General features: G+C 44.5%; 1 protein-coding gene across 2 annotated transcripts; it reads right to left on the bottom strand.

Annotated features, from left to right (window-relative positions):
- Positions 1-7,365: 7,365 nt before the first annotated feature.
- On the bottom strand, positions 7,366-16,682 carry LOC117145099 (hemicentin-2). 2 transcript variants are annotated; one of them, XM_033310618.1, is made up of 6 exons: positions 15,808-16,682; positions 13,705-13,886; positions 12,921-13,075; positions 9,788-9,998; positions 9,404-9,661; positions 7,366-8,616 (listed from the first exon to the last, which is right to left on the bottom strand). In XM_033310618.1, the coding sequence occupies exons 2-6, from the start codon at positions 13,775-13,777 to the stop codon at positions 8,342-8,344; spliced, it is 972 nt and encodes a 323-aa protein (XP_033166509.1). In that variant the 5' UTR covers positions 13,778-13,886; positions 15,808-16,682; the 3' UTR covers positions 7,366-8,341. The 2 variants fall into 2 exon arrangements, with proteins under 2 accessions (XP_033166509.1, XP_033166510.1); XM_033310619.1 differs by having other exon boundaries at positions 16,326-16,682.
- Between the last annotated feature and the right edge of the window lie 1,366 nt (positions 16,683-18,048).

Raw genomic sequence — 18,048 nt, 5'->3', positions numbered from 1 at the left:
TCCACCTTCTACCAGTCCGCTGGGTTTAGTCACCATACACCCGCCCACCCACCACACACTCTAATGGAATAACTGTGATAATGCCCTGGTTACTGCCTCACACACACACACACACAGAGAGAGAGACGCACTCATACACACGCACCCACAAAGAGTCGCCCGCAGGTAATATTCGGCTTTTTACACGCTCATCAGGAAATGAACAATGTGGAGGCGAAATGAAGCGAAGCCAAACGAAGTCAGTAAACTAGCAGGCAACTACCTAGAAATTTGGCTCAAATATAGTGCCCTTTGATTCCTTCCTTTATTGAAATGGAACGTGGAAATGGTCGTCGGTTATGACTGGCACAACTGCCAGATGACGACGGCATTAAAAGAGCATCAAAAACCGAGTTGATGGTAACCGCAAAAAATGTTAGGGAACATGGAACTGCAGCAAGCCACTGGCACTCTATGGTAAGTGCAACCGCTAAACACTGGATATCTACGCACCCGGGTGTTTTAAGACACTCTACTTGCGACTCTACTTTCCATAGAAAAGCTATGCCAATGCCTACATCCATTTAAAGTTGTTTAATTAACCTTAAGCGAGGATGCTCATATGAGGTGATGTAAATAAAATGTAAACACATTGAATGCAAATATTTAAGTGCAATTTATAAGATAAATATCGATTGTACATATTTAAAATGCTCATGTTTATATATGTACAAATATGGCCTCCGATTTTTCACAATTTGTGCAAATTTGATTGATTCCAGTGCATAGTATATGCGAAATGTTGCTGATTTCATGGCGATTGCATAACTCGATTTTCTGCCCCCCTTGCTCGTGCATTTTTCTACATTGTTTGGTTTTTTTGTTTTATATATTTGGTAGATCCAAATGTCTATTCTCCGTATTCTTGTTTTCATTTGAATGTGCGCTTCCGGTGCGGACATTTTTATGTTTAACACACATATGTATCTGTATCTGTACATTCGTTCGAAGGACAGCTGGCGGGCAAGGATAATTAAATGGTTATGCTCCAAAAGGGTACTCATAAAAGTTGCCAATTTATTTCATGTTCCATGCGTGTTCAACTGTGTGAAAAACTATGGAAAAAGCCAGAAAATGATTTTCAAAATGGACTAAAAAAAGTAAAATACTAAACTGTATGTTTAAAGCACTATTGCAGCTAGATATTTTATATGAATGGAATTGTGAAAAAGAAATTCCCACAACCCAAGCTGTTTTCCATTTAAAGCAAAGAAGAAGTGTTGGAGAATTTTGCCAAACGATTTAAAGTGAGCAATTTCTTGGCCAAATGTGTGTGTAAAGCCCAGTCAAATTAATCGACTGACTCGGTCTTGCCTTGATTGCACCACGTGCTCTTGCATATTCGACCGGAATTCGGCAATGCATTGCCAACTTGCAACATGCAACTTGCAACTTGCAACTGGCAGCTAGCAGCTAGCCGGTTGCCATTCTTGAATAATTAACCGCATCCTGATGGTCCTCGAATGGGCAATCAGCTGGCATGGCATCTAATCCTGTTTGCGTCGGCATTAGGGGGTTAAGCCCCATAGTACCAGATACAAAAATTCAATTGCTCCCAGCGACGCAGTGCAATGCAACGCAATAGCAGCTGTCAAAGCTTTAAGCGACAACCTTCGTTAGTTCCAGCATTCCACTCAATCTCTTGTTGAGTTTTCCCCCCTTCCTAGTCGCCAGTTTTGTGCCCCGCGAAAATCTTTCTCTATTTTCCCTTCGGTTTTCATGCTACTTTACTCCCATTCGTCATCACAGTCGTCGTCGTCGTCGTCATCGCATCTTTTGCGTTGGCACAGTAGTTCCTGAAAATTGCAGCAATGTTGCATGTCAGCTTACAAGCGCACTTTTTATTGTAATGTCGCATTATAACTACGCTGATGCCCCAGTCGCTGCACTTCGGTTCCTTCTGGAAGACAATTTGACATTGCTCTCTAATTGGCAGCTGCAGTGGATGCTCGGGATGAGGATGGGGATGCTGCCAGGGGAGCACCAGGCTCCGCCCAAATCGGCATCAAATCTGGCATCCGGCGAAATGGGTTGAATTTTAAAGACCCTCACAGTTTTGGGCCATAAATTTCTTGATGGGTTTTTAGCTGCTAACGCTAACGCAGCCATTGCCATTGCCGGTGGCCTATTATTATTATTATTATCGGTCCGGGCACCTGGCCATAGTCATAGCTGGGGTCTTTATGGTCTTGGACACTTTTCTGGCCGCACGGATTTCCGCATACATACACACCACACACACATACACATACACTTACAAACCGGAAAATTGGGTGGTCGCTGGGCGGTTGGGTGGCCAATACACGTAGACCAGCTTACGCATGCCGCAATAATCCATGGCATAAACATTGGCAAATCCGTTTGCGTTTTGTACAAACATGGCTAAAACGTATTGGCAACAAAATTGGTCCAAAGCCGAGGCACAATGAGCCGAGTCAACAGAAAGAGTCGGGCGATTATTTTGGCACGTGGATGCGTTTGTTAGCATTAAGTCATAAAAACGTGCTACCCCCGAAAAATGAGAGTAAAAGAGTCTCGGTACCAAAGGAAAGGGGTTCAGTGGGTTAGTAGAGTTGCCATGGGTGGATCTAGGGGGTTCCAGATTTGGGGCCTGCACATAAACGACGACGATTTTTCGGTATGGAGCATCGAGTATTTTTATGAAATTCCGTAAGCTGAAGAACCTTCTCCAACTGCCATTGTCAGTCTGTTTATCGTTTTGAGCTGAAAAGTCTCTGGCTCTCGCTTTCTGTATCTATGCTGCACTGAAACAAAAGTATAGGTGGCTATATGTATGTGGCATGATAGCTACACAGGCGAACACACGAAATGCAATCCTTTCAAATCAATTATGAAATTAATACGAGTAACATTTAAGTCACGATATATACAGCTCCTGTGAAATATGAATGGCGTATTCGTATTATTTAACAATAATTGCTGAGTATCAAATATCGGCCACATTACTCAAGCCGAGTTGAAATTGCCATATAACAATTGTTTCTAATTAAAATATAAATATTTTACGAACTGAAAGTTAAAAATTCTTCAACAAACTCACACAGGGCTTCCTGATTTGTACAACAAAATGTGTAATATTTACTCAGCGTGTAGAAAGATGTGCGGCGGGGGGAAATGCTGGAGCTCTTGGGGTAACATGAGCAGTCCAAAGCACTGAAAGGAGAGGGAAAGAAGGGGACAGCATCTACACAATAGAACGCTTTGGGCCAATTGTAGGGACAAACAGACATTGCTTGCCATTCCACCTGCATTCCCTCAAACCCACTTTCCCCCCACCGGGGCGACCACCCCCTCTCCACAAGTGGCTGCTTTGCTATGCTGGTCGAAAGACCCCCCATTCACCCTCCCCCTCTTGTGTGCCTTTGTTTTGCTTTGAAAGTCTCAGCAATTTTGTGGTTTGTCTTGACTTTGGTCCATTCATTGACAGTTCCTAATGCAATCTCACCTCGTGCTTCAGCACTTTATAAAGTTATCCTTGGATCTCAATAGCAGGGTGATGGAGGGGATGGTGGATCCACGGGGGTAGAGTAATACCTGCTTGTGGGCCAATTATTGACTAAATATAATGGAGATATCCGATAAACCGATTGCCCCAAAGCGCCAGTCGAAACATTTTCCACTCGATTGATCTGCTGTCAGAAACAATATGGAAAGCCAACGGGATTATGCCGATATCGTGTAACCGTTAACATCCGCCACACCCACTCACCCCACACGCACACTCAGCCACCCAACCGCCCACTTTAAGCTAAACAAATATTTGATTGGGCCCAAAAAGATGGGGGCCCGTGCTCCAGCATCTTTTGTTTACCTGGGCACATCGATAAATGTACCATATCTATGCAAATGCGGATTTGGATCATAAATCATCCAAGTCTTAGACGGCATCGAAGGGAATCGAAGGGGTGTGGTGAAATTGAGATATTATCCCCCAAAAAGTTTTGTGCTTAATTCATTTGTAATTTCTCTGGGGAAGGGATTCGGATTATCTGATTGTGCTTGATTCGCTTAATCCGTTGCTAACTGCTGTGGCAACTTTCGGAACTTTCGGTTGCATCCTGTGCGTACTTTCCATGCAATTGGCTGCAGCAATTTCACTTGGCTTTTATTCCCCCCCCTCCCTTTAAGGGTACCCCAGCCCAGCACCCCTGCCCAACCCCTTTAAACGCCATTTCCGACACTTCGGTCTCTTTCCCGCCTCCGCCGCTGCCTCGCTCGCACACAAACACACTCACACACACACACACATCCGATTAGCAATTTCCATGCACTTGAGAGATTTCATTAGCCACTGTCGTTGTTGCTGTTGTTGTTTGTGCTGTTGTTGCTGTCGCTTTCCATTTGCCATGACGTGCCTGGCTGGTTTTCCTTCTTTGATTTTCCCAACTTACACAGCACAGGGAAAAATCAAATTTTTCAACAATTTAATTCCATAATTTTTCATCGCTTTTCTGGTGCTTTTGTTTGGCAAATTATAGTTCAGGGGTTGAAAAGTTTGAAAAGTGTTTGGATTAGAGTTAACTAATAGAAGTGTGCTAAAATTGTTAAGACTCTTACATGGTATGGTAGAAAATGTTACGTTTAATAAATTAATAATCCTAAAGAGCACCAAAATAAATGTATAGATCACTTAAAACACAGATATATTATCTTAAGTATTCACTAGATACTTTTGACAGCTTGTCAGCTGAAATAGCTCTGGTTTTTTTTTGTTGTGTTCCTGAGGTTTTTCTCTACGCACTCTAGCTTCCTATCGCACTTGAGAACTTTCCATGCACTTAAACAATTTCCCTGGTATATTCCAATTTCTATTTTACAAATGTTTTTTCATCGCCCACCGCCCGCTGCGTCTTCAATGCGTTTGTTGTTGTCAAAAATGTTGATGAAAATTTCATAAATTTATTTGCTGTTTTTCTTCTAGTTCCTTTTGCTGTTGCCCCATTTGTTGTTGTTGTTGTTGTTGTTGCCCTGCATTCGTTCGTGCTCTTCTGAGCCATTAACTACGCCACTCGTTCGCTTTTGAGCCAAAAGCCCCCCGAATAGTTGGAGAAAGGGGGTGGGTTGGAAAAGGGGGTGGCTCCAAAGTGGATGTGGAGGCGGATGCTGTGGGCAGGGGGTGGGTAGCTAGTCAAGTTGCACATATCGTAAAATATTTAACGCTTTTAAGGGTCCTTCGCAACTGGCCAGGTAAGTTGCTACGCTCCCGGTGCGTAAGTCATTTTCATCCGCTTAGCAGACGGCTGGCCATTTGTCTACGTCCTTCCACTTGCTGCCTGCATTTCATATTGAATTTTTCACTAAACCCACTCCTACACGTAGACAAAAAATGGGGTGGCTATTATGGCTATTACTTCCGATTGGAGTCATTTCAAGGTTTCACTTGATTGCTTATAACCTATAACTATAAGTGGCTAACTTTCAAGTAGAGCGTGGACACCTACATAAGGTGATACTTTATTGAAAGTGAAAAGAAATTACAAACTTCTAATTAATAACTTTTAAATTAGGTTTTAACTAGACTTCGCAAAGAATCAATGAGTGTGATTGGGGTAATAGAAGCTCAATATTAAGCAATATATTGGTTATTACCAATATTTGCAGGATTGATATTCCAAATAAGATTTATATGCCATAAATCAGTTGCTGAATTTCCAACACTTTTTCTCCGCATGCAACCATGTAACATCAGGTGGGGTATCTGAAAATATCGATGTATGAATTTTCCGACCTTTCCCCAATAAATTCTCGTGGCAACGCATCGAATCGGACGTGATTTTAGCTTCACGCACGCACGCCGCACCTAAACAGGGGAGTTAGTTTCATTTAGAGGGGTGGATCAAAAAGGGGGCGTGGCCGAGGGATTGGTTACGATGTCCCAAAGACCCACCCCCTCCCTGTCCTCATGTGCGGCCCCTTTGGCATTGCTGTTTTCTATGTCATGGCACGTATTTTGGATTTCTGCTACATTTGAACTTAATATTTTCCCCGTCTACTCTCTGCAAGTGTGTGTGTGTGTGTGTGAATGTGGGTATGTGTGTGTTAGCTGGAAATTTGCTCGCTTTTTTGGCAACATCTCTGTTTTAGCCTGGGGAATTTCTTTGGCGTGTTAATGCCTTTTGGCTATCAATTGGCCATTATGTGCCCGGGGTTTGGGGGCCAAAAGTCCCGGCTTCCGAGACCCTGCTCTTCGTCGTCTTCTTCTTCATCATCTTCTTCCGCCACATAACCATTACCAGTTTGTAATTCCGTTGTGATTTGGGATTAGGTCTGCTCCTCCTGGCCGAATGGCTGACTGGCTGGCTGGCTAGCTGGCCATGGCCAATATCAGTGAGCGGGTGTCCAGGCACATGAACACGCCATAAAAATATCTTGGCAAAAGGCAATTGAATAAATTGTGACCTTTACATTGATTCCACTGGCGCATCATCAACCTCATCCATGGCTGCATTCCGTTCTCCCATCTCGTTTTTTGTTGTATCCCCCATTTCGGGACACCGTCTCTCAAGTAAATAAAAGCTGAAAAACCATTTATTTTCCTTTGACTTTTGCACCCTTTTTCCCCCGCACCCTCAGTGTACAAAATCCCTGTCACGTAAGCTCCTCTACAGTGTTATAAGTCCATTTCGGTTGTATCTGCAGTGGCCATAGTTTGTAGATGTGTGCGTGTAGCTGGTGTCCTTGTTTGCGTAGGTTGCTTTTTTGCTATTTTTAAATCGAAATATAAATACTTGTTGGTTTAGCCAGTCGCTGGCTGGTTACTGGTTGCTAGTTGGGTTTTCAGTGCCACCTCGCGTTTTTGTCGAACCAAACGCACACACACACATGACACCCATGGCACACACACAATACCCATAACACATAGAACACATGGTGAGCTGACCACAAGTCGGTCTATTAATACGCGCAAATAAGCCGCTTAATTAGTCTTTCATTTTCGGGGGCACATTGGCACTGCGGCGGTGGCCATGGATTGTGGCTGCCACCAAATGTGGCCAGTAGCTGTCGGATTTGCGGGCCAACGTGGCGTATGCATAATGAAGATGATCGAAGCGATTCTGGCTACGCATACGGGCCACCAAATCGGACGTTAATTAAATGCTGCCATAATAGGATAAAAACTTGTACCAGCCACTCCCCTTTGCGCTTCCGCCCCCATTATGTGGCTCGTTAAGCTGCCACATGACCCCATCTTAATGAAATGAGAAAACGCTCGATGCGCACATGCCACACTTTGGTTTTTCAATTTTCTTTTGTTTTTTTTTTTTTTGTAACCATAACCATATTTTCATTTATTATGGAGAAACATTGTTCGTTTATTTTTGCATTGTTTAAACAGAAAAACATACTTGACTCTGCTTAGGTTAGCTTCATTACCATTTTATCATTTTTCGTTAGTTTTAATAATTTCTGTAAGTTTTTCCTTTTTTTCGCTATTTGGTTTCGGGTTGAACCGCGATCGAATCGATCCGTTCGCACTTACTGCTTAAAAGTCTTATCAAGACCGCTTAAAACCGACCTCTAAATGTACAATTATCAATTATGAATATTTTACACAGTAACTAGATGATGGACTACGTAGAACAATTTTGCGGCTGACAACCAGATAAAAACTTATCCATATACACTGAATAACCATCTATATATATATATATGTATATATAAATATAGAGGGGGCTAGCCTCCCCATCTATTCACTTCATTCACTTCAGTTCCCAACGTGCAGGGTGTTTGATTTCGGTATGAATAAATAAACAATCGAGGGCCTAAATTATTTATGTTTGTGTATTGTATATATACAATCGGACATTTCTGCTTCAATAAGCCCAAATGATACTGTAAACCGAAAGGTTCTCTATAATTGCTGACTTTTGGCCGGTTTTGCGGTGATTATAGCCCTGTGTGCGAAAGCGAAATGAATTTCAAATGATATACAATGAAAACATTGATTTTTGGGTTGAACAGCAGCTGCTGCGATTTTGTTACGTTATACTTTCTCATTAATTTCTCCCGACTATGAGTATGAATAGTGCATGTGGCCTGGACTCTTCCTGTTGACTGTGGTTGATTAAAACTCCTTGCGTAATACTGCCTGCCTGCTCGGGGATGTCTTATAGATAATACTCGTTGAAGGACACACTGTATATGTACACTAGTTCGTAAGACTTCGCTCCACCGCCGCTCTCATTAAATGCACCTGGCGAGGAGTGCTTCAGTCCCAACTTGGCCGGGACCGTTGCTCAGCGTTTTGGATCTTCGACTGCCAATGCAACTGCCTTCCGGATCAGCTCCAGCTCCAGAGGCCCACTAGACCGGCGGCCAGGTTGCTCCAATTCCATTTGGGGTTCCAGTGCCAGCGCCAGTCGGGGCTCCACTTCCAGTTGCCGTTGAGGTTAGAGTTCCAGGCGACAGACGCCACCGTCATCGACATCCAGGTGGCAAGGACGAAAGGCACGGACGTGGCTGAAAGGGGGCGCAGGCAGCTGGCGCTGCTGTTGCCGTGCTGCATGGCGGCCGGATGTTCCCCGTTGATGACGTGCACCACCACGGAGGCGGCATCTGCAACGAGTGGGAGTGGCGGGAAATGAGAATGTGGCGGTCACAAAGTCACATTAATTGCCCCGGGTGCACACTCGCCAAATTCAGTGCTCGAATCCTTTGAAAAGTGAGGAATTTATATATGACAAATTCCACAGGAAACATATAAAATTACTGCATTGATGAGCGGGTTAAAAGTTAAGTTAGATTTCATCGAATTTTAGGAAAGAACAGAATACGCTTTTGGCTTTTGACACGAAATAATTTATGAGTTTTATTAAAACTGATACTTGCCCAAGCAAACACCTGCGTTTAAAGTACGTGTAATTATTAGATTTACAATAATAGAATGCAAACTTTGCACAGAAATAGAAGACCTAAAGGTTAATAGCTATGCATGACAATAAATTCCACCCATTAGGAAATCCAACGCAGACAGCGAGTTATTTATAAAAGGTATCAATAACTTTATACGCCCACCCAGGAAAAACTCAGCCTGATGAACAATCACTCATGTTATCCATTTCACTTCCGAGTGGCTCAAAAAGTTCAGAAGACTTGTGCGAGCAGATTGTTGCTATTTTTGGAGTACTCGTAAGTAATGCCTTGCCTTTTAAATTAAGAATTGAACGAGTTGCTAAGACTTTTACAACTTTGCTTAAATTAAAGATTAATCCCCACTGAAACTACTGCCAACTCGAAGTAGCTTTCAGTTACCTGTCTTCTTTGCTCATTTTTTTGGCAATCAAATTTTGCGAGTGTGGGTGGCAGGTTGGAGCGTGGAGCTGGACGTGGAACTGGGACTCACCTGAGCTGCTCGGGGAGCACGTGTAGTTGCCCGAATCCGCCGGCGTGGCCTTGGCTATGAGCAGCTTGCTGGTCCGTGTGGAACGCTCCGTGATGACGTTGATGCCACCGCGCTGCGAGTAATTCATGACCCGCTTGCCCTTGTACCAGTAGATGAACGATGGCGGCACCGGCGACTGCATCGCCAGGCAGGTGAGATTGATGTCGCTGCCGCTCTTGATGAAGAGCTCCGCGTTGCCCAGGATCTTGGCCCGCGACACTGCCGTTGAGAGGTAATAAAAAGCCACACGGGGCAGGCCATTAATTAGCACACCGCCCACTTAATGGCCAGCTAACATCTCGTCCCCCATCCCCCACCAGCCCATCCACCGGTTTCGATACTCACCCACAACGTTGAGGCGGAATCCCTGGCTGATCTTCGGCTCCGTGGACACCTGGCACTCGTAGGTGCCCGAATCCCGCGGCTGCGGCGATGAGATGCGCAGCGTCCACTCGTCGGATCCCTCGGAGTGCAGCGACTGGAAGCGCTGGTCGTTTGTGTACGTTAGTATTCCCACCGTCAGGATGTGCAGGTCGCGCTTCCTTATCCAGGACACCTGGCGGAGAAGGAAGTGGCCATTAAGTCCATAATGCGTTGAGCCCATAAGTCATTAGCGGCGGCATCTTTTAGAGCATAAAGCCTATTTTATTAAAATTCCTACACTTAAAAACGGTTTCTTTTCTCAAAGAAATATTCATTATATGCAAGGATATTATCGCTGTCGGTATTTCCCTTTATCAAAAAAAGCAGAAGTGGCCATCTCGTTATTTTTATACACCACTGCCGCTGCCTCAGTATTTTTCAATTGTACAACTGTGCTGGTTTTCGTAAACAAAAAATTAATTCAATCTAACTTTTGTTGCCACTTGGCACCAGCAAAAAGTTGACCTACATACACACTTGAAAACGTGTATATAAATTTAATAAAAGCCTTTTTCGGCTGCCTTTCTTGCACGAAAAAATGCATGCAGCTGTCAAAGTTGCAGATGAAAAATTATTTCGTGCTCAAAAGGGGAGTTGCTCGCATTCGTAAACATTATAATATGTTTCTATATTCGTGCTGTTATGCTTTATATGTGATACACAAAATTGGATGCATATAATTGCATACTGCTGATGCCACTTAAATATTGACACAAACAAGATTATCTACTCTAAACTGCTAAAGTGAAACTAAATCGACTTGCCATCTAATATTTGCATCAAAATGTTTTCAAGCCATTTTTTCCATTTTTTTCAAAGTGAAAATTGCTCTATTTGTTTCATGGATTGAACTTTATGACATCTCTCTGGCAATAGAGAAATAAGCCAAAGTTTTGGTCGACGAAATAAAAATTTTCACTTAATATTCAGTGGGGCAAGTCGCAAATCGTTTCACATGGCTAATCCCCAAAATAATAACAGAATTGCTCTTTTATATGTTCGTATAATTAGCAGGATTTTTCTCGGCCAACAATAGTGTGTGGCACGGCTTAAAAGGATTCCTGCCACTCGTTCTTTGTGCTCCTTGCCAGAAATTGTGGCACCTGAAGGATGCTTTAGCTCCGAAGCAACGAAGCACCGAAGCACCAAAGCTCCGTAGCAAATTGAGCAACTTTAAATGGTTGCCCAAAGTTTTGCCATTTGTGGGCGGGAAAAACTAGAAATTCATTAATTGCCTGTTACGGCTTTGTCTGGACTCTAATTTATGGCTGCAATTGGGTTACTTAGTGTGGCTCAGCCCCACAATAGTTTTATACACATTCCGGAATCCGGATTTCGTTTATAGGACTTCTTCTCCATTCTGCCAAGAGGGAAAATGAAGCACTCGGTTTAGTGCACTGCTTAATTTGCTCGTTTGTTTGGGTTCAATTAATTATGGATTAGTGCCTGGCAAGCACCGTCGTGCTCATAAAGAAGCTGCTTGATTTACATTTAAATTTAAATTAAAATACATACATTCATTAACCGGTCGTTTGCTAATACACAATATTCAATTAAAATTAATTGCATTTCCCCAGTGCAAATAGTTTCAAGGCGAAACTTTGGTCAACACCGTGATTATTCGCTCAGAAAAGCCACAAAAAACAAAAAAAAAAGGAAACCAAACAATTAACACATTCGTAATGAAATTTTCTATTAAAAAATGTCTCTTTTTATAAGCCCGTTAATACGCAATGTATGATTGATTAATGTTAAGTACAAAAAAGTTAAGTAAATCTCATAATTTGCAACAAGCGACCATTGAAATGTTCGTTTAAAGCATATTAACTAAAGGGTTTTCAGTTTTCATAGTTGAGTTGAGTTGATATATGTTAATTAAAGTGCACAACATATTTGGAAACAATATGGAGCAGAAACTTTCTTCATAAATCAACAGCACAATGGCAAGTGAACTAGTTCACTTCACTTGAGCTACATTTTCGAATAGCGATTAAGCTTCGTTTAGTTTTCCTTCGGCTTTTCCTTTGGACTCTGCCCCCGCCCGCCCCCTGGAAGTATGCAACGAAATGCGAAAAATTCCATTTAGAGGCAAATTTTCATGTCGTGCATATATTGCGACAATCAATTAGCACGAAACTTGGGCGAGGAGCACGTTGAGTGACTGGAAAATGAATCCCTACGACTCGGGATTCGTGCAGCATGCAGCATGCAGCGCCGAGAATGTTGAATGCAACGTGCTGGAGACACCGCCAATTAGCCGCATATAAGGGGAGACAATGCCTCGGCTGGAGGATTAGGGACACCGAGCAGAGTTCAGAGCTGGGCTCCGCATGTTGGATCCACCCCAGCTCCAAGCCCGGCGTTAATTACTCAATTCAACTGACTTGCTGAAAGTTGGGCGGGCGAACGAGCGTTGCTGACATCGTTGTCGCTTCCTGGCGGCGAATCGGGGTCTACGGGGTCCGAGGTGGAATCTCCGGGGTATACGGGGCAAGACACGGACAACGTAAAATTTATTACACCGCATAATTGCACAGCCACAGAGCGCTTGCTTGGGACAAAAGGTTGAGCAGGCAGTTAGGTGGGGGTAGGGCGGGGCTGGCTTATGGGTCAGGGGTCAAAGGGCTGAGGGCAGAGGGCAGTGGGCTGAGGGGTGAGGGGTTAGGGCGGTTCGGAACCCAGTGTTGTTGCATTGCTAACAAATCGCTCGTAGCGGAAGCGAAGCCGTGTTACAAATGTGCAAACCAGAGCGAGCCAAACACAAAGTGCTATTGGGCGTTGGGATGGGGCGCATGGAGCGCATTCAACCCACAGACATTCGGGGATGGGTGTAGCCACCACCACCACCATCGCCACAATGGTGGGTCCAACCGCCAACTTTATGGCGTAATCTTTTAAAAGTAATCTACAAATCTGCCACACGACCGCCGCAGGTCGTTTGTTTTGCTGTATGCCTTATGCCTTATGCGAATATAATGCTGGGGAAACCTTTGGGGCGCATGGCGCATTAATTGCTGGCTGGCTCCGCAGCCGTGCCCCGACCCCCAACACTTACCGCTCGATCGCCCAGATTCCGGACGCGGCAGTGCAGCAGGGCCGCCTGGCCCACGGTTGCGGTGACCTCACGCCTCGAGGAGTTGTCGAAGTACGGCTGCGAGTACGGGGTTTCCCAGTAATGCGGCGGCACCTCGCCACCGACCGTGCCGCAATCTGTGAATGAACAAACAGTGGATGCAGACCCATTAATACCTATGTACATGTGTATGTGCATGCAAAAGGGGTGGAGTTGTGTAAGAATATCACTTAAATTGCCCATCAATTATGCACGTTTGCCGGCGAAAGAAGGTCGTTTTTCATTTTCCAAATAAATAAAAGCTCTCCAACGAAACGAATTCTATTTGGGGCCTTAAATCACCTATGCGAGATTTATGCGAGCTGCGATTAAGAGGCTGTTGAATGAGCCTTTTGGCTTAAATCAAGCCTATCATATCTGTTCTTGTCATCAGTGTCAATGGGTTTAATTAAAATAGACATGCAATCGACCAGTGACACATTGACAAATTCGAATGATCTTTAATGCTTAAATAGATTATTTAACTTTCATTACCGCTACTTTAATTGTTGATAAACCTTTACATATATAGCAATATCCTTCATTATTACAAAATGAATAGGACAGTGAAGAGCACTTAAGTCCCTGTACATTTTAAACTAGCTACATTCACTTTCAGCGATTTATATGGCTGCGGTTTTGATCCTTTTTCCTTCTTCATTGCCTATTACGGAAAGGATTACACCTACATTTTTTTCGCCGTGCAATTTCGTTGAGGAATACCCACCGAGGATGAGGAGCAGCCACAGCGGCACCAGGCAAATCGCTTTCAACGCTCCCGGGCAGTCCGTTGTCCACATGTTTTATGCTCTCCACTCGGCTGCTAGCTATTTGGATGAGGGCGATGAGGAGTCCTCCGCTCCTGCCGGCTGTTGTATTTGCTCCGTTTACGGTTTAAGGTTTAATAATCTGCAAAGGAGGAAATATTATTACCAGGGCTCTTTTTTATGGGGCCAGTGGCGGAGGACGCGCCTTGGAAAATAACTGGGGGAATGGCAAAGTAATTTGCCGCACAAATGATGAAAGCCAGATATATATCCGTAATATGGCAAGGGGAGTGGGGTTACTACTGGGTGGAGTGGGTCAAGTCAATATGGCTTCCTTGTCGGCCGGAAAATTGCCTACCCATCTCGGCAATTGTTAAGTACAGTGCGTTTCATTACTCCGAGATGGCCAAACGATTGAATAATAACAATTAACTTAATATATAAATATGACACAATTGAGCCTTAATACAGCGTTAAATATTAAACGAGCAATGAATAATAAAGTAAAATTAATGCAAATTATATGATTATTTTATATAATCCCAACAAAATTACCGACTTCAGTTGGTAGTTTTCCATTCAAACCCACTATTAAGAATATTTTTCCCACAACTACGCACTGCAATTATTCGACAAAATATTCAATTATAGTTGAAACAAAATTGGCTTGTTTATTGAAAAAATGCAACCATTCTATGGCTATCTAATTTAATTAATATAGAAACGAGCTGAAATTAGCTTTATAACTGGGTCAGCAAATTACTGGTTGTCTGGCAAATGGCAGCTGCGTTTTCCTATTGCCAAGAATATATAATTATATTATATATATTACGAGCAAAATATCCCAACAGATTCAATCGAACCAATTGCGCACACCATTATGCTGTGGATCTCTTCCAGAATCCAACAATTAAGCATAAATTATTGATTCAAGGCGACTTATGTGTGCATATTTATGGACCTCACTGCACCACAATTCCAATTAACAGAACAAGAGCCATCGCAGGCCAGGCAAATGGGAAATGGGAAATGGTTCTGCTGAATGTCGGGTTAATGAGGTTAATGCCGGATGTAGCCCCAGCTTTTGGTTTCGACTTGTTGCCAGGGCAAGAAAATGCGTTTCAGATTCGCCACAGAAAATGCATTCATGGCCGATGGGGGTGGGGAGTCAGGCACATTGCATTGCAATGTGGGTAAAGCAATTACAAGGGGGAAAGGGATGGTATGGAGGGGAGGGGGAGGGTGGTATACCCCCGCAGCGGATGGAAAATTAAGGCAAAAGTCGAAAACTTCGTGAAGGATGAAATTAAAAAGTTTCCACAAGCTGAGCTCCTGGCTAAACGACCTTGTCAACTATATAGTTTTATCTGGATAAACTCGATATTGCTTTCACAGACTTCCTTCCCCACTCGACTTTCCTTTGGGCGAATTTGTCAGTCTGGTGCCAGGACTCCCCCGAGTCCTCGGCGTGGGTGTCCCTCTCATTATTTATGACTCCAACTCGGTAATCAGTCAGCTCGTGGCGAAAGGGGGCACAGTGAGAGGGTAGGATCCTAGAGCGGTCGTTCATAATCCCGGTCATTACTCAAAAATATACATTTGTTGTCAGTCCAATTAGCTGCGTGACTCCAAGGGTCAGCAGTCCGCTCCCAGGACCAGGCCATTTGTTTTGGTCACTTTTGGCCTTTCGGCCGACGGCTTTTCGGTTGCCTGGTGCCTGGTTTTCCTGCTTTTTTCCGGGAATATAATAATAAAAGAGGTTGCCGCGACGGGCTTCATTTTTTCGCAGCTATTACAGCGGAATTATCGCCTAGCCGAAGCGTTCCCCGTATGCCGGCGCCCTTTCGACTCTCCATGGAAATTAAACAAAAGTTTTTTGTTTTGCCTCGCCTGCCCGGGAACAACATTATTCTGTTGTTCTTTTGCCTAACTTTTCAGGCCTGTCAAACGGAAACGGCGGACAAAGGGCGACCGCAGTTTGGCCAGTCAGCCAGGACCCTATTTATTGTTTGTTTTTGCCCAGCTCGTCCTTGTGCCGCATTAAATTAAATTCCTTCACTTACGGGTCTCGGCAATGACTTCCAAATGACACCAGCGTCATCCTCCACGTAATCCAAACGGGCAAAATACTTGAGCTCTTTGATTTTACAACTGCGTTACACTCGATCTTGGCTTTGACATTCGGTTGCGCAATGCGCAATAATTAGGCGGGCCCGCTGGCATGGCCCATTCAACAGTTGCACAATAACGATTGGCATTCAACAATGCCGCAATTCACCAACGTCACAGTTCACCAATCAATTCGGTTCAACAATGGTCAAAAAAGTGGCCCAATCGCAGACACAGGTTTATTTTGGTCTGGCTTACTGGCTTACTTGGGTGCGTGGCTTAATAGCGCGGATTTCGAAAATATATCCGTTCGGCGGAAGTGGACACATGGACACGCACGCACACGATGACAGCGAGGCGAGCGACAAGGACGTGGGCTTTATATTATTATATTCGTATAGTCGGCAATGTGCGTATGTGTGTGTTGGCCACATTAGGTGCCAGCCAGAGCCCTATAGGTATGCACACTTACACTGAGACAGGGGGAAGCACACAGACACAGTCACAGTTACAGACGCAGGCACACACACACGAACACACAAGTTCGAAGGATACGCGGAGAGAGGCATTTTGTGTATCCGTCTCAGAACGTGACCAACGATGGCTCCGTGGGATTTAGTTATTAAACGGCTTTTGGCTTCTGCCTTCACTTCATTCCCTCGTCTGTTTTCATTTTTAAATGTGGCACAATGCGATGTGGCGATGGTGTTGCTCCTGCTCCTGCTGCTTCTGCTGGCACTTTCCCTTTTCCCGGTGCTTCCCTTCCCGTATGAGTGATTTATCCGACGGCGACAACGGAGCAGCGTTCACGGGCATCCTTGCGTCAGGATTCGCGTGCTGGAACTGATTTCGAGTCCATCTCGGCAAGCGCAAGGAACGTGCACCGCGACTCCGAAACGCGAGACTCCGAAAAGCGCGCTCCCGCGCAGGCGCACAACCGAAAAGGACCTTCGAGGATGCGAGAGGATTTCCCCGAAAGTCAGAGCATATCAAATATTAATTCGCCATCCATTTGATGTCGCTTTCTTTGCATGCCTGATGAGCGGTTTTATTTTAAGGCAAGGGTTTATTTTCCTTCCTTAATTTCGTCGCTTTCCGTTTTTCAACCCGACTCGGTTATCCCTTGGTTTTCCAGCTAACCACCAAGCCGGATCGTTTTGCTCTCCATCCTTCCTCCGTCACACTCTCTCGCTCTCTATCTTTCTCTCCCTCTCTCTTGGGCTTCGCCATCTGTACTATCTGGGTTATTAGCACAACCTGCCTCAATGCGAGACCGACTGGTAACAGTCGGGCCGAATCGAAATCCGAGTGGTGGGAATCGTGGCCAGACGAACCTAATATGCTCCATAGTCACGTACAAATGAATATTCGTAGTAGAGACGCCTTCGTTTTGGCATATTAATATAGTCTTTCTCGCACATGAATGATTTACGCCGGGCCATGTAAATGTGATTTTTACCGCAATATATAGGTATTGGTTTAGCCATAGGTATAGCCATGGGAATCCTTTTAGCTTATTCGCCATCGAACCGTACTCGTACCCTCGCCCCCTCCATTCGCGCAAAAACAATTGAACAGACAGTTATAGGCCAATTTCAGTTTATGTCCATGCGTCGCACTCGAGAGAGATTTGTGTGGCTTCGTTAAGGGACTAGAAAACGGGGTATAGTAGAGCTAAAAGCGTTATAAGGGCTATAAGAGGGTTTAAGGGGCTTATGGGGTCTATGGGTGTTATGGGTGTTATGGGGGTACGACCAACACCTGTACCTCGTCGTCGTTGCTGCGCCGACCATGTCAAATGTTGCGTGTTATGGCCGCAAATGTGGCTGTCAAAAGCGTAGCCCCCCCTCTCATATGCCCTCCCCCTCCACACCGCCAAGTACACCCACTACCCCCGCTACCCACCCGCATTCAGAAAACTCGGAACGGGCATTTCAACGCATGCCTTACGAGCTCATAAATAAAATGCCCACCCGGTCGGAGGCCGATAAAGTGGAGTGTGCTTGACTGGGGAATGCCCTGTAGGCCTCAAAACATCGCAATGCAAATGAGCATGGCGCCGGCGAAAGAGACAGACGCACTCAAACGGACAGAGACAGGTGGCTGGCCAGCAAAAGAGATAGCAATATAACAGCGAGCCAATGCAACAGAAAATTGACAGACAATGGCCCTGTAATTGACACGCCACCTAGCGG

Source organism: Drosophila mauritiana, chromosome 3R (genome assembly GCF_004382145.1).
Source record: "Drosophila mauritiana strain mau12 chromosome 3R, ASM438214v1, whole genome shotgun sequence".
NCBI lineage: Eukaryota > Metazoa > Arthropoda > Insecta > Diptera > Drosophilidae > Drosophila > Drosophila mauritiana.
This window is presented reverse-complemented; position numbering and strand designations above follow the sequence as displayed.